The sequence below is a fragment of the Thalassophryne amazonica genome, chromosome 8 (genome assembly GCF_902500255.1).
Source record: "Thalassophryne amazonica chromosome 8, fThaAma1.1, whole genome shotgun sequence".
Classification (NCBI taxonomy): domain Eukaryota; kingdom Metazoa; phylum Chordata; class Actinopteri; order Batrachoidiformes; family Batrachoididae; genus Thalassophryne; species Thalassophryne amazonica.
The window spans coordinates 69,526,410-69,548,324 of record NC_047110.1 but is presented as its reverse complement, the minus strand read 5'-3'; the positions used below and the strand labels follow the sequence as shown (position 1 = coordinate 69,548,324).

Below are 21,915 nucleotides of genomic sequence, written 5' to 3'. Positions count from 1 at the left end.
TTTTTTTAGCCAGAATTCAGTAATGGGAGACCAGCTTGACAAAATGTTAGACATTAATACAAAGCATGTATTAAGAAGAATACAGAAATATTATGGATTCTTATGGAATGTCAAATGTTGCCAGGGAGATTGTTTTATGTCATTGTAAGCAGTTCCATGTTGGAAAGAGAGTGTAAGGAGCATTTAACTAAATAGAATTTATTTAAACCATGAAATGAGCATTAATATTACACTTTTTGTATTTTTTTGCTTTGAGAGTGTGTATCTACCTGACTCGTTGGTAGTGAAGGTCACAGGGCTGCTGAATTGGTTACCATGCCCCACTCTGGTGTAACTGCAAACACTGATCTCATAGGAGCTGTGAGGCCTGAAGCCGGATAGATATGCCGTGGTCGATGGACCAGAAGAATTCTAGTCACACACACATAAACAGAAATGACTGAAAGGTTCTAAAATTAAATTATATACCTGTGACTCCTGGATTTATCTTGAGTCAATCTGTGCACATATGTGCATGTGTGTACAAATAATGTTACTGCAGAGCGACATCCGGAGCGTGAAATTGGAGCTGCCTTAAATGTGACCACACATACTGTTTGGGAATGAATGTGCGGCATATGGTTAAGTATGTGTGACAGTGTTGTGCTGGAGTGGCTTTTAGTGTGTGAAATTAACAGCACCTGGTGTGTGACGGTATGTGTGATGAGCTCTCGGATCAGAAAGCCATAGTGAGTCAACACTCCATTGGGCTCCAGAGGAGGCTCCCATCTCAGCCAGACGGAGACAGCGGTATGGTTGTATATGGTCAGATTACGGGGCGGGGACATAGGCCCTGCATCACAAAGGCACATAAACAGGAAGGCTGAAACACGTAGTGCACAATAATGAAAAAAAATTCTGTTTTGATATCAACAAACAAAAAATTTAAAAGAACAGTCAGAAACGCAGTGTTCCTTGGGGCCTCCTCCCTGTTAGACATGCTTGGAAGACCTCCCTAGGGAGGTGACCAAAGGCAAGGGGCATCCTCAACAGATGTCCGAGACATTTCAGCTGGCTCCTTTTGCCTAAGATCACTGTTTAGCAGCCAAATCTCACAACGATATAGTAAGACAGGAAGCACAAGGACCCTTAAGATTTGGACCTTCATTCTCCTGCAAAAACATGGGCATTGTCCAACACCTCTGTCCAGCTTCTTTCATGGCTTTATTATTTGGTGGGACCAAAGCTTTACTCACTAACAAAGGCACCTAAACAACTGGTTTCCACAATCAGCCAAAGAACAACACCACCAACAACAACAAAAACAAGAATATCTGGTTCAGGATCATGGAGAATGTCTGAATGTCAAAAGTTTTACTTTTAAAAATGAATGAAAAGCTGCTAAATATGTACTATTTATAAAAAGAAATAAGCATGCTGTGTGTGTGTTTTGCTTATACAAACACAATTAATTTTAGGTGATAAACCCATAATTTATTTGAAGCAGTCTCCTGAAAGATTCAGGTTAACTGGCGATTGTCTTTGTGTTGGGTACAGGTATAGGCCCCAACAACAATACCAAGTTTTTTTAATTTGTAAAAATGATGTTTATAACTGAATAAGTATTTTGTTTACTTTATTTAACTGAATAGAGACAAAGTATCAGTTCATTTTTATTGGAAAGGGAAAGACAATGAAGGCAAAAGCAAGAATTAGTACATTTTAAATGAAACACAGCCTTACATGAACCTTTCAAGTATTCAGATGCATTTTCAGTGTGAGATCAACATCAATAAGATAAACATCCCTGTTCTCTATAGGGCCAGAGGCCCATTGGTGTCAAGTGGTTATTCCCAGATCCTTGCATTTAACCCATCCTAATTAGTTAGGCACAATCATCCTAGTTAGGCACAATCCAGCCATTAGGACCAAGGGGTAGCCATGGACCGCACCCAGGACCAACCCCAGGTCTAGGGTAGAAAAAGCAGCATGACCCTAAAGGAACTGGGGATGGGTGGAATCGAATGACAAACCTTCTTGCTGTGAGGCAAGAGTGCTGACCATTGAGCCACCTTGCTGCCCATAAAACCAATGACTGGAAATAATAGCATAAAAAATGGGGGAGGTGATAGTCTAGGACCTAAGCGTTGGGCTTCAGACCAGAGGATCCTCGGTTCAAACCCCAACCAGACTGTAAAATCACTAAGGGCCCTTGAGCAAGGTCCTTAATTCCCTAGTTGCTCCCGGTGTGTAGTGAACGCCTCGCATGGCAGCACCCTGACAGACATCGGTGTGTGAGTGTGTATGGATGAATGTGAGGTATAACTGTAAAGCGCTTTGAGCTCCTGATGCCAATGGAAAAGCCCTATATAATTGCAGTCTATTTACCATCCTACACACTGAATCCCATTTTTCCCAGTCTAAAAATTTACTGCTAAATATTTTTTCAAAGATTTGTGAGCTATCCTGTCCACCTCCACGTAGAAAGACAAATAAACTGAGGTGACATTGTACACTGTGTGCCAAAGGCTGCAATGACGAACAGAAATTTTAAGCCACGGCAATCTTTCAAACTCACCTCCTTCGTCTGTGTGTAGTAGCAGCAGCAGAAAGGGCCCTGAGCCTTTGTGTGTTGCAGCTGTAATAGTGAGATTGTAAGGTGTGTATGGCAGCAGGTTGGTGAGGATGAATGAGGTGTTGGGAGTGTGGGTTATGTTGGAGCCCCCGGGGCCCCACAGTGTAAGTGTATACTCTGTTATCTCCCCGTTGGCCTCTAGAGGGGGCTGCCAGACCACTGCGATGGAGGACGATGACAGGTTCCTGATGGACACCAGCAATGGAGAAGAACTAGGAACTAAAGAGACACACTCATTTGTACATATGTCAGTAAAGGAATTAAAACGCCAAACAAATGGAAGTCTGGAGTTTATCTATCATTCTGAAGTGTATACTCACTGTCTTCAAGTGTTCTCAGGTGCATGGTGCTTGTATGGTTGTACGCAGGACCAGCACTGGTTGCTGGGGTAACAGTGAACATATACGGGAAATATTTTTTGAGCTTGGTGAAGAGGAAGATATTGTCAGTTGTGTTGCTTTTGATGGTCCTGTTGACAGCTGAAGCAATTTGACTGGTGTCAGAGACATTTTGGCGGGAGCCAGCTTCTGTCAAGGTGAGCAGATAGAAAGGTCGGCCGTTTGGCTCTAGGGGAGGGTCCCATGTGACGACAAAGGCCGTGGAGCTGAAGATCTGAGCTGTCAGATTGTGGACTGAGTCACTAGGCACTAAAGAAGAGGAAAGATTAAAATGGGTTACTATTACAGACTACTCACAATGCTGCATGCAAACTGTGTCTTTATAATTCAGTTTACTGCAAACAACTGAATGAGGCTATCAATCAAGCATACACACTCTGACACTTGGGGGGAAAATGAAGAGCACAGCAGACACCAACATCATCATTATAATCATCTGTCACAAGGACTGCCATAATCATTGCCAGCATTGTTGTAATTAAAGCAATCAACAATAGCACATCAAACTGACTGGAAAATACAGGATGACAGTACTTAAGCATCACAGAAGACATGTTAAAACAAAATGTAATGGTAGACGTCTGATGACCAAGCAGTCAACTCAAGCAGGCCTTCAGGAAGGAAATTTGCACACATAAAAATCTTAGGATTGAATAAGGTTGAGGAGAACATACTCATCCTGAATACACTGATCCTCAGAAAAGTCAATCAGACCATGGGATACAGCAAAGAAAATGAAATACAAATGGGAAAGGAGGGATAAAACTAAAGATATCCATGCGATGAATGAGTGGATGTGAGTAACCAGGTGTGAGTGGGGGTCTGAGCCCAGGGGATGGAGCCCCTGCTGGGCTTGGCTTTGTGGGACAGACAGGGTGCCCTTGAGGTCCGGTGGTTGTCTGAGAGTGGAGCAGCTAGAGCACAGGCAGAAATACAGAGTCAGTTTAAGTAGCAATCATTCAGAGGCAGAGAACTGGTAATGAGTAAAATGACCAAAACATAAACTATACACCATAAGTGACAAAGGGCCTGATTTACTAAAGGTTTTGGTGTATAAAAAACGTGTGCAATCTCCATACTACCTGCAAAAAAAATGTGCCAACTGATCTACTAATGATGCAACTGAAGATTGTGTCTTTCCAATGATGAAAATAGCAAGTATTTTCCATTTAATAAGCTTGCAGTAATGAATATGCAGCTTTGCGTGTGTCTACCCGAGTGAGCAAAATACTGGTAGGAGAACATGCAAATGTAGATTAATTTAGTACATACAATGTAATTTATCAAAATCAAAAGAAATTTAAGGGGCTAGTAATTGCTTCTGAAATCAAATTTGGAATCAAGGTGCGGGATTGCAGACACGCATAAATCTGACTCAAAGCCATTTACTTTGAGCTGTTTAGAGTATGCATTTCTTTATTTTCATTCATTAACCTTCTTTAATACAGAGAGCACCCAGATTAAATGTTCATTTATAGTGGCTGATTGAAAATGAAAGGAAATTTCACATTCACAGTCCAGAAGCACAGACCACAACATTAACCAAACCCACTGGTAAAAATAAATCATCCATCCAACCCCCCACCAAGCATTATTACAATGCTTTTCAAAGGGTTATTGAAGCCCTAGTCACATAAAGAGAAAAACTGCACTGACAAAAGCCCTCTCACTTTAACGAGACCTGCTTGGTGTGGACAGCTCTGGAACTGTCTGCAGAGCTGCCAGCGCACCTGTGTAGCCCACAGTGGCACCTCTGTGGCCCACTTTGGCTTGCTTCGTTCATCCACATCTTCAACCCACCCGCAATTAATAATGATGTTATTTTTATAATACTTGGCCCTTCCAACCCGCAGATTATCCCCAGTGTCTGTGGATATATCTGCAATCGGCACATCTTGCATACAGCCGACATAAGGAATTGACACAGGGTCTGTTTACAGCAGGGTAACTTACATTAATAAAATCCTAATCATCATTATTCATAGGAGTGCTTTTCATGGCATCAGTGCTAAATCCGGGCTTGTGCACATACCTCACACCACCCGTGAAATAGCAGACAAATCATTTTCAAGGCACATTCATTCTGGATTTGGCAAATGTTCAATAAGCAACATTTTCAGTTAAAAAGTGTGTGTTTGACTTATGTGCATACCTGCAAGTGGCTGATTGATCACCCACAAAACATTCACCTTCTCAACTAAATGTGCAAAATTTTAGAATGCTCACACAATTTAATACTAGTTCTATGAGATCTTTGTAAATCAGGCCCAAAGTGTAAAGCAGCTGTCTGTACCATTTTTTCACAAAATTACACAAAAACACTGATCAGGTTTGAGTCCTGCACTATAAATATAAAGTGACTAAATATAAATAATATGGCGCATATGCAAATTATAGTTTCCATGGCAACAAAACGATGTAATAGGGGTGCAGTGTGAAGTTACTCGTAGAGGGGAGTAGAAAATGTAAAGCCATCAGACTTTGTTTTTCTCTGTCATTAAATCATAAACCTTTCTGCGCTCTCTCTTTCATCCTTCAGCGGTTTTCATCCCTCACAGTTTTTGTCATGATCAGTAAAAGGAAACACAAACCGGTTGTCACAGAGAGACAAAAACAGAGCCAGTTTGCTCGACTGATTTTGCCTTTTACTAACATGCTGAAAGTTACGTTTGCAGTCGCAGAGTTTTTATGTAATTTTTTTGTTTCAAGCTTAAGTGTAATGAAAAAGGTGTACAGACGTGCCACTCAGACCCTCCATTTGTGTGTTTTTGTTTGCTTAATACAATTTGGGCTCATGTTTGTGTCTGACTGACCATCTTCAGGTAAAATCAGGGTTAGATTCTCGCTCTTGATCCCTCCATCCCCCTGTTTGGTGCTGGAGGTCATCCACACGGAGTAGGCTGTGCCCCCTGTCAGCCCGGTTAACGTGTAGGAGAAAGCTGAATCAGGAGAGGCACGGTCGGGTAAGGTCGACATCAAAACCCTCTGTGGACAGAAAAGTCGCAAACTTTTACACACTGGCACAAGCATATAATGTGTATTGTAGAACTGTAAAGATACTAGAGTAGGTGGTGACGAGATTCGATGTGCACAGGTTTTAGGCACCCTAGAATTTTAAGAAAAATGTGATTGATGTTTTTCCCTCTTCATCAATATATCAATGGAATATAAATAACTCATACAGGTCCATCAGGCTGGTTCTTATCCCTGGATACCATAGCTTGAAATGGATGAGAGTTATGATGTTCCCCAGATGGTATACCAGTCCATCATAGGTTACTTCCCCAGCCATAACTTGTACCCATTTACCAGATGGATGGACTGGGAGAGTAGATGAACTGTCTTGTCAAACGACACAGACATTTAGCCTGAAGCATACACCTGGATTTGAACCTCATTCGACATATTGGTCATATAAATCCTGTTTCAAAGAGCTACAAACCCTATTACTACTGCCACTGTAAAAACATTCATCCACCTCAAAAGACACAACAGGGTGCTGACTCATGTGGTGCATAACCAGGCAGCAACAGTACAACTGTTCTCAGAATTATCACCATACAGCACGCACACACACCAATGTGTCTGTTCTGCTCAGTCAGTTGTAGATAACAAAAAAAATAACCCCTATTTTCAAGTTGTGGCCAAGCAATTAAGTGCGCTTGTTTCCAGTGTGGAAGGTTCCGGGTTCCAGACCACCACTACCCATTCTCCATTTAATGTGGAGTTACTGTGAGGAAGGGTATCTGTTGTAAAGCTTCTGCCAAATCAACATGCAGATCCACCTCGGACCTGTTGTAGTGACCCTGAGTGAAAGCAAGGGAGAAACCAAACCAAAGGGCCCCACTTACTTATAAAGTGAACAAGAACTAAACACAAACATAAGGTGCTTTATAATGCAATGAAAGAAAAAGCCATCTACAGCCATAAATGAATATATATATATATATATATATATGTAAAAGCTTTATGGAGAAAGTGATTCTTTCCATGGCAAAAATATCATAGATGATATCAACAATGATAGTGAACTTCTACACTGCCCCATCATTGAGTCCATCATCTCCTCTTCATCACTGTCTGATATACTGCTGCCACTGCTAAAGGACAGCAGCAGACTGCAGCATATCATTCATGCAGCAGAAAAGGTGATCGACTGCCATCTGCCATCCCTGCAGGACCTGTATACCTCCAGGGCCCTAAGGCAAGCAAAGAGGATTGTGGCCGATCCCTCTCACCCAGGACACAAACTCTTTGTCACTCTCCCCTCTAGAAGATGGCTGAGGTCCATCAGGACGACACAAAAACAGCTTCTTTCCATCCGCAGTTAGACTTCTAAATAATGACAAAGACCCCCATTTACCCTGCCCCCTCCGCACTCCCACATAGTACAGATTGGTCATCTCTGCACTGAAGGGTACTGTACATCTGCACACCAATCACATGCTTTTGCACAGTCCCATTCCACTACATTATATTTACTTATTTTACAGTGAACATAGTTGTGCCTATTTGACTCTTTTACTTCTTACATTTTTTCTTTTTTTAATCGTTGTTTATGCACCAACAACACCAGGGGGTATTCCACAAAGGAGATTCAACAATCTCTGAGTCTATCCCTGAACTCAGAGTTGACTTACTTGGAGATGGGAAACTGAGTATCTGGTTCCACAACACTTGATCTGAGTTAGTTCAATCAACTCTAAGTGTATGTTCACCCCGAGTTACGCGCATGCACATCTACTATGAAAAGTCCTCGTCAATGGAGCCCGGATATCATGAGTCACAATGACACCCGAGAAGAAGAGATTGAGCTGTTTCATGCCGGTTGAGTTGTAAGTGGTACTGGAAGCCTATGGGCAATACGAGCATATATTCCGCCGTAAATATAACTCCGCTGCTGTAGCAAAGGAGAGAGAGATGGCATGGGAGAAAATTGCATGCAACTTGAAATGTAGTACTCCACCGACTTAACATCTAACTGCACTTAAGATCATAGCATAGAGGTATAAATAATATGGGGTTAAAATCTGATATCCATTTAGGTGCAATCCACCAGAGGAAAAGCTAACCTAAGCAGCTGAGAATGAAATATAAAAACATCATTTAGACAGGTAAGGCACATTTTGCTTAGCTTATTGTACCTCAATGTTGTGTTAACACATCCTCTCACTTAATATCCCACTTAGTAAAAACACTTGATGCAATGTTTTATTTCATACTTATTGAATTTATTCAAATGAGATGATGGAAAACTCCAAAAATACCAATTTAAAAAAGATCAAAATTTGAGTTCTGCAAAATGACAGCCAATGAAGTTATTGAACCCACTCTGAGGTCACAGCAGGATGTATATCATGATTTAAAATGATAGAATACATGATTTCTACAGTCACTTGCAATCTGTGGCTGGAGAGGCTGCGCACACACACACACACACACACACACACAAATGGTTGTGGGCATTTCTATAGTTGGGCTATCTGGTTGAAACTATGGGTTTAAGCCTCTTTTTTATCCCTTTTCTCTTTTTTTTGGTGCTTGCTTTAGTAGTAGCTACACTTAAAATTCCAAATAAATATTTTCTTTTCAAGCTTGAGACTGTCGAATGTTCGACAAACAAACAAATTCCTCTCAATTAGAAGTGACACTTGACCCAAACATTGTCGCCAGCTCCATAAAAATATTACCCCAGAAAATGTTTACTTTTGAACAGGATCTGAACAGGTGATCAAGATTGGCCTCCCAGGAGCCACACATCCTTCAACAACTGGAAGAATCAGAACAGTGAAATTTCTGAGCTGGCATGGTAAAATATCTACAAAGGCATTTCCAGTCAAATGATCTCCATGAGGGCTGCACGGTGGCTTAGTGGTAACCACTGATGCCTCACAGTAAGTAAAGTTTACTTGTATAGCACCTTCCAAGATAAAATCATAAAGTGAATTACAGCAAAAAAAAAAAAAATAGAAGCACAGAAATTAAAATAGCAATAACATAAAACTAGTTAAAAACAAGCCTGTACAAGTGGATCAAGGTTGGTGACACAAAGTGACTGGACACAAATGCTTTGCTCAGACACAAACAGGATTTGTTCAAAAGGATTTACTGAGAGAACAAGCAGGGTTTGGTAGACAAAAAGGTAGTCCAAAATCAGCAGCCGTAACAGAATCATGAGGCAGAGGCATGGTCCAAAAACAAGCAGGCAATTCTCTCTCACACACACACACACACACACACACACACACACACACACACACACACACACACACACACACACACACACACACACACACACACACACACACACACACACACACACACACACACACAAAACAAAAACAGAGAAAGGGCTGAAAGTGAAGGCGCAAGGCACAATGATCTAGTGGAGAAGACATGGTTAAGAGAGCCTTAAATATCTAGTGTGATGAGTGTGTGATGAGGAACAGGTGTGAAGGAAAGATCCAAAGCAGGGTGTGGGAAACAAAGGGAACCACCCACCGCAAAGCACCTAAGTGTCAGACAAGAGAAAGCAGTGAAAAAACCCCAAGCAGAAAAGTTAAAGAGAAAAGAGAGTTAACTCATCAACAGGTTGTCACTAGGTGTTTGTTTTAACCTTTATTTAACCAGGTTAGTCCCATTGAGATCAAGAACTCTTTTGCAAGGGAGACCTGGACAATTATAAAGTTTCCAATTCACCTAACCTGCAAGAAGGTTGTGGGATCGTTTCCCACCCTTTCTATGTGGAGTTTGTATGTTGTACCCATGTTCGCATGGGTTGCCTCCAGGTGCTCCAGCTTCCTCCCACATCCAAAGACATGCAGTATGGGTGAATCAGAAACTTAATTTAGGTAGGTGTGAATGTGTTTGTCTGTCTCTACGTTGCCCTGTGACAGACTGGTGTCCTGTCCAGGGTGTACCCCACCTCACACCCTATGTCTGCTGGGATAAGCTCCAGTAGAATACTTTTATTCGAGAGTGGGGCGATATAACGAGTCAAAAAAAAAAAAAAATCGGTCACATGACTCATGGTGCCATCTTGGGGCAAAAATAGCATTTGCTGTTAATGTGTCTGCATGTAAATCCAGCTATTTTATTTATTTATTCACTGAAAAATGATGGGTTGCTGTGCATTTGGATGCACAAATAGTCACAGTAACAGCTTCAAGATGTACAGATTCCCTTCAGATCCGAACAGAAGAAAAATTTTGGAAAATAAAGTCAGCCATGTGGGATGGAAGCTAACATCATCATCAAAACTTTGCGAGGCAAATTTATTGTTCAGTCCCATGTACAGTAAAACTCACCTAAACCGTCATCGTATAAACCAGATATTCGCAGTCACCCGTCAAAAAAAGCCCCAAAGTTTTTGTATTATTTTCCACGTAATAAACACGGATTTTGTACAGCGGATTTTTCACTCACATCAGATAAAATGTCCCGTCCGATCACAATGTATTTCCATTAAAAACTCCGATCAGTCTGGACATGCAGAGGTACAAATTAAAAGTTCAGCTCTGACACTCGCCAATTTGTGGAAAGTGGGACCGGAGTCATTTCTGTGATTAAAAGTCTGACCTGTTTAGTTTTTTCAAATGGTGTTCAGACTCGGACCCGCAGCTTGACGTGCACCTGTTAAATCAAACACAAAAGGCTGTGATTTGACACTTTTCTGCTTTTAATCCTTCGTCTGCTATCATAGTATAATAGTTTTTAGAAAACTCTGCATCACCTTTACAGCACAAAGTCAGTAAGAGAGGAAAATGTACAGCTTACCTTTGATTTGGAGGTGATGATTGTAAAAAGAAAAGCTTGTTGAGGGTCAGATTAGTCCAGAATAAAGCATAATCCAGAGACAGAGAACTTTTAAAACTGTCACGCATGTCATTGCATGACACACAGTTAAAGAGCAGCAGCTGCATAAATCAGGCTTTAAATTAATTAAATAAATCATCATAATTGTAAATTTATTTAAATTTGATAGCTTACGTATTTTTATATTTATTTTGATTGTACCTGGATGTGTTGCTGTATGCGGTTAAATAATTAAAAAAATGTTGAAAACATAAAAGATCCATTCAGTAGTTCAGCGCAGTTAGATCCAAAATGGCACCATGTTCTGAGCTGACACCCTCCAATCAAGGCACTCTAGGTTCCACTCCCCCCACCCCACACACACACACACATACACACACCACCACCATTTCCCTTAATTGGAGTAAACACGAACAAAAAATGGTTGGATGGATGATTTCCATGAGGGTGAGCTTGATATCTCCCATTGGAATTCACAATATTTTGTCCAGGTTTCCTTTCAGATGCAGGCATAAGTTTTTTTTTTCCCATTTTTGTTTAATGTAAGCTTCTGCTGTGGTGACCTGAACAAAAAAAGGAGAAGCCAAAGGAACTTACTTTTTTAGCAGTACAACAGCTGTATTCTTTCAGAAGCAGCTGTGCTCATACTGTTGTGTTCCATCCCTTGTCCCCATCTGCCGTCCTATTTGTTGAATGCTGTTGGTCACTTTATACAGAAAGTATTCACTGCACTGCACTTTTCCCACAACTTTCATGTTATAGCCTTGTTCCAAAATGGATTTAATTAATTAATTAATTATTTTTTTGCTAATTTCTTACAAAAAAAACCAAAACAAAACAAAAAAAAAAACAAGAAATCACATGCGCATAAGTATTCACAGGCTTTGCCATGAAGCTCAGAATTGAGCTTGGGTGCATCCTGTTTCCACTGACCATCCTTGACATGTTTTCACAGCTTAATTGGAGTCCACCTGGGGTAAATTCAGATGATTGGACATGACGCAAGCACCTCCTTAGTAAAACGCACATGGCAGCTCACCTGGAGTTTTCCAAGGCACCCGAAGGATGCTCAGACCATGAGAGATTTGAAAATGGCTGTGCACTGATGCTCCCCATCCAACCTGATGGAGCTTGAGAGAGGCTGCAAAGAGAAATGGGCAAAACTGCCCAAAGATACGTGCGCCAAGCTTGTGGCATCATATTCAAGAAGACTTGAGTCTGTAATTGCTGCCAAAGGCGCATCAACACAGTATTGAGCAAAGGGTGTGAATACTTATACATGTGATTTCTTAGTTTTTTTTATTTTTAAGAAATTTCCAAAAACTAAAAAAAAAAAAAAGAATCTTTTTTCATGATGTCATTATGGGGTGTTGTGAGTAGAATTTTCAGGGGGAAAAAAAAAAAATTTACTCCATTTTTGAATAAGGCTATAACATAACACAATGTGGGGCAAAACAAGTTAAGTGTTGTGAATACTGTCTGGATGCACTGTACTTATTCATGTTTTCAGTGCCCCTTTAGTTTACACCTCAGGTTTTATGTGGTAGTGTTTAAGGTTTGTCATAATTCATTCACCCAGGTCTCACTGTGGGTTCTGATATACTTCAGCCAGTTTTTGTAGTTCTCCTTTAGTTTCCACCTCTACAGTTTTATATTGTAGTTATAATGTTTGTCTGCGGACATTCACTCTGGGTTTGTTGTGGATCCCTGTCTGATGTGTGTTTGTAGGCGTGTCCTTGTCACCTGCACTCCCTCACAGCTGTTTTACATTCCAGTCACACCACCTGTCGCTCATCTCCTCATCTGCATCTGTATTAAAATGTTCAGACCTGATTATGGATTGCTGGGATATTTCATCACCACACCCTGTATTCATGTTGTCACCCAGTGTTTGTATCTCCTCGCTCTCACTGCGTTCCCTACCTCAGACTACTGCCTCCCGTCACCTGACTGTTTGGACTTCATTCCTGGACTGTACTTCTTGATCTGGTAAAATAACAAATTCCCTTGTCTGCATTTCTGGGTTATATAACACATACCAGATTAAAACAAATGTTCTTTTCCTACCCTGTAGATATGTTAAAAATCTGATGCACAACCCCAAATCAGAAAAAGTTTGGAAGGTGTGGAAAATGCAAATTAAAAACCAAAAAAACAACAACAAAAAAACAAAGCCAAATTGACTTATTATTATATTATATAAGGGACTTATTATTAGGACAAGATAAACTCTATTTATCCCAAAGGAAGTTATCTTACCAGAGTACAGAAATAGTAAACAGTGAACGTTTTTTTATACAACTGAATACAACAAATGTATGAGAAATGACTGGAAGACATTGCACAACTTGCACAAGATGCTTGACAATATTGCACATAACTTGGCTACGACGTGGGTCGTAGCCAAGTGCTTGCTCACAGGGGGTCGTTTTGACCGTTGGGGTTTTACATCATTATTGTATGGCCTTGCCTTACAATATAAAGCGCCTTGGGGCAACTGTTTGTTGTGATTTGGCGCTATATAAAAAAAAAATTGATTGAATTGATTGATTGATTGAACTTGTTCGCTATGTATTCATCCTGCAGTAGGGGGTGGAATAATTATACAGTCTGATTGCCACAGGTAGGAAAGACCTCCTGTGGCGTTCTGTGGTGCACCTCGATGGTCTTAGTCTATGGCTGAAGGTGCTCTGACAGGATGCCAGTGTAGCATGCAGGAGGTGTTGTCCAGGATGCTGAGCAGTTTCCTCAGCATCCTCCTTTATGATTCCTCTACCACGGACTCCAGCTCAACCTCCAGGACAGATTCAGCTCTTCTGATGAGCTTCCTGAGTCTGTTGTTCTGCTTTAATTTTGCATGTCAGTGAAAAAACACTCAACACGGGCTAAAAATGATTTATGAATAGAATTTAATGCGGCAGGTGGCATATTAAACAATTCCTGCAAAGGAGGAGGAAGGAATCACCCAGTGCTGTAAATAACTTGCATCTGTGTGAGCCAATCAGAAACACTCAGTGCAAAGAGCTCTCAGGCAATGCGATGGAGTAACTCTCTGCTGATTCCCGGCCTCCCCTTCCACCCTAATGGAGCACACAAAATATTTTGGGTTCAGACTGTCTACAATGAAATAAAAGTAAATGGAATAATCACTGCATTTGTTTGTTTGCCTGTTTCATTTTCCATATTGTCCTCCCTTTATCCCATTTGGGGTTGCATAATGTAACAGTGACTTATTATAGTGAGCCACATGGTTTTTTCCTGTTTAAAAATGCAGGTGAGATCTATCAGTCTGAGCTGTTAATAACTTGACCTCACTACGGACATCACAACAACACATTCTCGCTGTTAATAAAATTTAATAACACCTACAGCACACCTCATGTGTGTCCCATTACAAGGTATTATAAATTTGTCTGACCTTCTCGGTCACGGTGATGTTGTCAGAGTAGTAGATAGTGTAGTGAACGATGATTCCATTGGGCTGAGTGGGCTGGTACCACAGCACGGTGACTGAGGAGGTGGTCAGATTGGCAAATGTCACATTCTGAGGAGGGTCAAATGGCTCTGCAGGTCAGAGGACACAAACTGTCAAAGTAACACAGAGCAAACAAATAATGATGACATTTGGTGTCAGAAACGTTTCTGTAGCACCTGCATCGAGGGTAGTGAAGCTGATGTATATTAACAGTCCACCATCTCCCAGTCTGGTCCAGCTGGAGACCGAAGCATTGTAGTGACTCTCAGCATCCACATTAATAATCACTGATGTCTGTGTTACATTCTGCCACCTCTCAGTCGATTCATTCCTTTAAAAAAAGGCAATTTATTTCATTTGATGAATTCAGACAAAGATTTTTCATTCATATAAAGTACTTTCCTCTCTTGCCCGCCCTCGTTCATATACAGTGAGGAAAATAAGTATTTGTACACCCTGTGATTTTGCAAGTTCTCCCACTTAGAAACCATGGAGGGGTCTGAAATTTTCATCTTAGGTGCATGTCCACTGTGAGAGACATGATCAAAAAAAAAATAAAAAAATCCAGAAATCACAATGTATGTTTTTTTTTTTAATAATTTATTTCTATGTTACTGCTGCAAATAAGTATTTCAACACCTGTGAAAATCAATGTTAATATTTGGTACAGTAGCCTTTGTTTGCAATTACAGAGGTCAAACGTTTCCTGTAGTTTTTCACCAGGTTTGGACACACTGCAGCAGGGATTTTGGTCCACTCCGCCATACAGATCTTCTCCAAATCTTTCAGGTTTGGCGTTTCAGCTCCCTCCAAAGATTTTCTATTGAGTTCAGGTCTGGAGACTGGCCAGGCCACTCCAGGACCTTGAAATGCTTCTTATGGAGCCCCTCCTTAGTTGCCCTGGCTGTGTGTTTGGGATCATTGTCATGCTGGAAGACCCAGCCATGACCCATCTTCAATGCTCTTACTGAGGGAAGGAGGTTGTTTGCCAAAATCTTGCAATACATGACCCCATCCATCCTCCCTTCAATACGGTGCAGTCATCCTGTCCCCTTTGCAGAAGAGCACCCCCAGAGTATGATGTTTCCACCCCCATGCTTCACAGTTGGGATGGTTTTCTTGAGGCTGTTCTCATCCACTAAACATGGTAAGTGGAGCTGATTCCAAAAAGCTCTATTCTGGTCTCATCTGACCACATGACCTTCTCCCATGCCTCCTCTGGATCATCCAGATGGTCACTGGTGAATTTCAAATGGGTCTGGACATGTGCTGGCTTGAACAGGGGGACCTTGCTGCCCTGCAGGATTTTAAACCATGACAGCATCATGAGTTACTAATCTTTGTGACTGTGGTCCCAGCTCTCTTCAGGTCATTGACCAGGTCCTCGTGTGGTTCTGAGCTTTCTCAGAATCATCCTTACCCCACAAAATGAGATCTTGCATGGAATCCCAGACTGAGGGAGATTGACAGTCATCTTGTGTTTCTTCCACTTTCTAATAAATAATCATAACAGTTGTTGTCTTCTACCAAGCTGCTTGCCTGTTGTCCTGTACTCCATCACAGCCTTGTGCAGGTCTACAGTTTTGTCCCTGGTGTCCTTAGACAGCTCTTTGGTCTTGGCTATGGTGGACAGGTTGGAGTGTGATTGATTGAGTGTGTGAACAGGTGTCTTTTATAAAGGAAACAAGTTCAAACAGGTGCAATTAATACAAGTAAAGAGAGCAGAATAAGAGGGCTTCTTAAAGAAAAATTAACAGGTCTGTGTGAGCCAGAATTCTTACTGGTTGGTAGGTGATCAAATACGTATTTGCAGCAGTAACATACAAATAAATTATTAAAAAAAAAACAACATACATTGTGATTTCCAATTTTTTTTTTTTTTTAGATTATGTCTCTCACAGTGGACATGCACCTAAGATGAAAATTTCAGACCCCTCCATGATTTCTAAGTGGGAGAACCTGGAAAATTGCAGGGTGTTCAAATACTTAGTTTCCTCACTGTATATGAACGAGGGCGGGCAAGACTGTACTCGTATATCTGTGTGTATTCAGACATCAACACAAACCTCATCCCAGCAAAAAACGCACACTTATTTATTTACCTTTTCATTTTGTTCCCTTTGTATTTTTTCATGATTTCATTATGTTAGTATTTTTTTCTTTTTAAACAGCACATTGTATTTTATGATACAGCCAAAAGTCTATAAATGTACTCAATATCATTTAGAATTATATATAATTTTCTCTCAGATATGTAACATTTCAGTAAATCATTTGTTTGAAAATATTGGACTTCTGTTTCACTATGATTTGAAAAAAAAATATTTTTTTTCTTCTTTTCTTCAATTTCTCTTCAAAAACAGTGATTGGAACAGACCTCTACAAACTCACCAAACTCTGACGATGTAGTAGAGTATGTCTGAATTGGCTTCAAGTGGTGATTTCCACGACAATTCTACTTCATAGTCTGACAACTTCCTGGCACGGAGGAACTGAGGAGGTGTGTCTGGAGCTGAGACGTGGGAGAAAGTTTTTCCAGTAATATAATGCAAACAGCTACATGATTAATCTACAAAAATGTCTCTGTGCAGTTCAGCAACTCAGGAACAGAATATTGCCCTGGAATGAAAAAATGTTTTATTAGTAATGAGTCCCTCATCTGTAATTCTCCATCCTGAAACAGCAGAGCAAATCACGTGGGATGAAGCACATGTGATATAATATCATTAGCACGTGCTGAAACGGAGAGCCAAAGACGAGAAGAAAGTCAGATTCAATCAGATGCCCTTCCTACTCAGCTGTCACGCTCGACGTAATCGTGCACTCTCCTGAACGCTGAAAACAAACCCTCCTTTTACCTCCACCCCCACCCGCCTTTCTCACCATCCTCCAGAGTGGTGATGTTCAGGGGCTCGCTGCTGTGGTTGCTGGCGCCGACACGTGTGTGTGCCTGCACCATCACGCGGTAGCGGGCATACTTCTTCAGATGAGTGATGAAGATGTAGTTAGTTGGAGAGGTGAGGTTCAGGTGGTGAGTGGAGTTCCACAGATCCAGAGTGTAGTGAGTAATGACGCCATTGGGTACCAGAGGAGGCTGCCACGTCACGCTGACCTCACTGGGAGTGACCGACTCATAGACGAGATCATATGGAGGACTGCCTGGAACTGGACACATAGACATGCACTTTTGTGAACTTGAGAAAAGAAGATTGAGATACTATTTGTATGTTTGTCCAGGTCCATTCAGAAGTGTACCATCTTCTCCAGATAGCAAGTATAATGTGTGTGAGGATTGGTTTCCATGGCCATAACGTGTGTACGCCTTCACAGACATGTTGTAATAGGAGAAGGGCTTTAGGTTCCTCAGCGTGGCTCTGGCAGAGGAGACATTCATCCAAGATGAATAGGTCTGGTTCTCAAAGAAGACCTCGTACTGTTGGATCACGCCATTGGCTCTCTCGGGTGGAGACCAGCTTATTGTGACTGTGGAAGGGCTGGTGTCGATCACAGTGAGATTCACCGGTGGGGAGTCGGGCTCTGAGCGAGAGATGATAAAATCCCACAGAGGTTCAAATACAGTGCAAGAGGCCGAAGTTAATCATATGATTTCATCTAACTGCAACATGGATTCATCAAGTTACACAATGTCAATAAACACAAAGGATGTTGTCATATTTTACAGTAATTTCATATGTACAGTATTAATTTAAGTGGTTGTTGGTGGTGGAGAAATGAAGCACATTCAGTGAGCCTGTAGTTTGAACATGAATGTAGTTATGGAATTTTTTTTTTTTTTTTTTTTGGTGTTTTAGAGGCAAATGTCTAGTTATTCTTATTTATTTTTATTTTGTTGTTTGGTTATTTCTACGCAATTCTTTTCTTTCCTTGCTTTGGCTAGCCTTGCTAGTCTTTTTTGTGGTGTTTCTGTGTATTATGTATGGTACATGTGGATTTATATGTGAGACTATACATGTGCTGATGGATGAATGTACTTGATTATGTGTGTATGTTTATATGTATTAATGCATATATCATGTGTATATGTTAATTATGTTATTTACTTAAGGACAAGGGGTGGGAGTACATAAGTTTTACTTCTCACTCCTTTTTGAATATCCATTGATTATGGTTTTCTTTATATTTGATATTATTAGTGTTATTTATTTTGTGCCTTGATATTTGAAATAAACATTTCAATCAATCAATACTTTAGTTGACATTTCAGTTGGAACAAAATCCATTTTCTAATTTTTGTTCCTTCCGCCTTCCAAATCCACACCTTCCTACTGACTTTGTTCCATTTTGTTCCTCAAAAATAAGTTAGAATCATTCACAGATTTCAATAAAAAATACATTTATTTGACACCCATAGGTGTTGTTGCTAATGTGAACCAACAAATAGTAGGTCTCCAAGCAGGATTCTCCTGACGTTGTAAGTGGGTGTGAATTGTCCTACCTCTGCAATGGTTTTAATTCTAACTGGTAGGTCTATTTGCATATAGGACCAAATTAACCCTTATAGGTCTAGAAACATAAAAAAAAAAATACCCTTGATGTGGACGTGCCAGGGAGTCCATGGACCCCTGAGGGTTAAATGAATGGAACTGCTTGAAGAACCAGATTTGCCCCTTGCAAACACCTGTCCATCTGTTTGTCTGTCCATAAGTCTTAATTTATTTGGAACTTTATGCACACCATATAAACATGTGCATGAAGGAAAATCATTCTGGTCCAACATCTTCAGGATTGATGATTATAATTTTGTCTTTACTTGATGCATCATATATTACTGACTTCGTCATTGCAACTCCTCCTGAACTATTTAATGGATTGCAAAGAAACCTCATAATGGTAGCACACACCATATGTGTGCAGTCACTCCCGATGGACACCCGATCTCAGAAGTGAAAGAGTCACTCCTGGAACACCAGAGGCTGTGTGTATGTTTCTCCATATGGAACTAGAGTTGTGCCAGCAAGGGCATCCATCATAAAACTTGTGCCAAATCCTAATGTGGATCTGTAGTGGATCTGCTGTGGTGAGGGGCATCCAAAAGACCAACAACAACCATATGCATAATGTCAGGATGCTCGGAGATCTATTGGTTGTTTGTTTGTTTCTTTTTTGTGGAAAAGCAATACCAGATATGTATATATGTATACCTTATCACTCGGGCTGATACAGTGATACAGATACATCGGGGCATGATGCAGGTTGTGATACATAAACAGACATGCAATAAGATATTCATCACATATTACAACAAAAATAAAGAACAATAATCATACACATGAATCATGTAGAATGAGTAACACAGGTAAATCATGTAAATATGTAAATTATGGAATGTTCTTATGTCTCTCTATTAAGTCACGAGTGTCATCTTCACTGATGTCTCACAACTTCAGCATGAGACTCAAGTTGTAGAATTCTCCCTGCTAGAGAGGCTAAAACTCTCTCACCTTGAAGAGACCTCTTGGTTGAATGAAATGATCTGGACCCTGTATCAGGATCCTGGACTTGTAACCAGGGTAACACAAAATTGGAGTGTGTCATTGGTGGGGCCGAGAAATGAGGGCTCCTGATTGGATGAAAAGTGAGGTGATACAAAGCCTGGTATTTTCGATGTCTTTTTTGTATCACCCTGTTTTAAGATTTGTATCGCCCTGATTTTATTGCCAGTTTCCAGTAAAATTGATAGGAAAACTGATTTATCAGCCGTATTTTTTTCTTGTATCTCATGAGGGCTGTTTTATGAGTATACAGCAGATTTTTGTAATATGTGATAATTATTTTATCATATATGTATACTGTTAATATTCACCACACACCGTCTTCTAAGGTAAAAACAAAGAGGTCATCTTCATCCGACAGAGAGCTCTCTCCTACAGCAGTGGATGCAGTCACACGCAGCTTATAACTGGTATATTTGTTCAAACCTATAAATATAGACACAAAAAGATTTATTTATTTACTCACTCCCTTGACCTGTATACAAAAAGCAAATGAATTAGCCTGGGCAGAGACTGCACGCACTACCTGTTATCAATATGCTTGTGGTATTGGTAGCCCACTGCAGGGCCTCACTGTTCTGCAGGTGAAGGGCGTAGACAGTGTAATGGGTGAGTCGTCCATTGGGGTTGACTGGTGGGGCCCAACTCACAAATATGGAGGTGGAGCTGATGTTTTGATAGGCTAAGTCCAGTACTGAGCTAGGAACTAAACAACAGAGACAACACTCTATTAAAAACGTTTTTAAAAAGGATACATTGCACTCTGGGTACATAATGTAACACCAAGATGCTGAGTGGGAATGATGACTAACATGGAATAGGTTGTCTGTCCACAGGAACACGCTGAAATTTTGTTTGGTTGATATATGTTGAACAAAGGCATTACAGTGTGGAGGGCAAAATGTAACTTCACCATGATAATCTGCACCATATCCAGGCTGTCAAGTACAAAATATAAAGCCTCATCTACTCGACATGCGCCACACTACTTGGAGTGTGAATGTGAACCTTCTCCTGCTAAGTACTTGTGTGATACATGTAGCAGTCCATAAACAATAAGTGGTAAGTCCCTCATTAATTTGCAAATATATGCACAAGAGCAGCGGTGGCCTTGGTGCCCACCAGATTAGATGGGTGGCTGGGTTGGTCATGTTATGGTGTGTTCCATTTGTACTTGGAGGCTGGCATTTCCCAATTACACCCCCCGCCCAGGAATGCCAAACACTCGAGCAAGAGGCTCACTAACTGGAGGTCTCACGGTTTCAAGATGGAGGCACGTCTTAAAAACTGTCCATACCAAGTCGTCTGCTCATTCAAACCCCAAATTTCATAAGTTCACAATCCAAGATGGCTGGACAGACTATTAAAATTAGTGAAAGCTGCAGTTATTTCTGTTTTTGAGCATTTCTGTCTTTTTTGTGGCCAACTTAATAAATCACACACACATTATTGTCCTACTGCTGTCTGTGGACTTGATGCAGCCTTTATACGCATTAAATAGCGCATAATGTGTTGTTTACAAACTGGTGCCAGTGCTATTGGCTAACCCAGTTGCTGTTGCTAACAACGACTGTCTACATTCGAACGACATTTGTGCAATTTGTGCTGCATTCAAACTGCACTCGAACGTCTCGTACAGCATCCCTACAGCAGTTGGCACATTTGTGTATTGCTCATGTTGGAAGACACACAAATAGTGGATGAACTGCAGTCATACCGCATTCCTACTAATGCCCGAAAGAACATTCGAACGCCAATCGTGCAACTTGACCTGTATTCGAACTGAATTCAAGCTGCATTCGAATTCCTCAGATAGCATTCAGGGGTGATTCTTAGACTACGGGCACTTATTATGTCCTTTGATCATATTGTATGAAAAACAGAAAAAAGGGGAAATTTCACACTTTTATAGTTATCTTTACAATGAAAGTGTGTTAAGAACTTTGTTCTAGTAGTCTATGATGACTTTTTCACCTTTTTTCAGCATCATTATATGCAAATATTGCCGTTTTGTGCTTGTCCCACACCCAGACTTTTCAATCAATCAATCAATCAATCAATCAATCAATTTTTTTATATAGCGCCAAATCACAACAAACA

At 40.7% G+C, this 21,915-nt stretch overlaps 1 protein-coding gene across 1 annotated transcript in view; it reads right to left on the bottom strand.

Moving 5' to 3' along the window:
- Positions 1–21,915, bottom strand: part of ptprq (protein tyrosine phosphatase receptor type Q) — a 140,886-nt gene that overhangs the window by 74,015 nt on the left and 44,956 nt on the right. Inside the window, 12 exon segments of the mRNA XM_034175490.1 lie at positions 270–411; positions 681–832; positions 2,558–2,833; positions 2,935–3,261; positions 5,826–5,997; positions 14,246–14,391; positions 14,479–14,633; positions 16,694–16,814; positions 17,186–17,467; positions 17,558–17,839; positions 20,134–20,241; positions 20,342–20,521. Of these exon segments, the coding sequence (XP_034031381.1) occupies positions 270–411; positions 681–832; positions 2,558–2,833; positions 2,935–3,261; positions 5,826–5,997; positions 14,246–14,391; positions 14,479–14,633; positions 16,694–16,814; positions 17,186–17,467; positions 17,558–17,839; positions 20,134–20,241; positions 20,342–20,521 (2,343 nt within the window).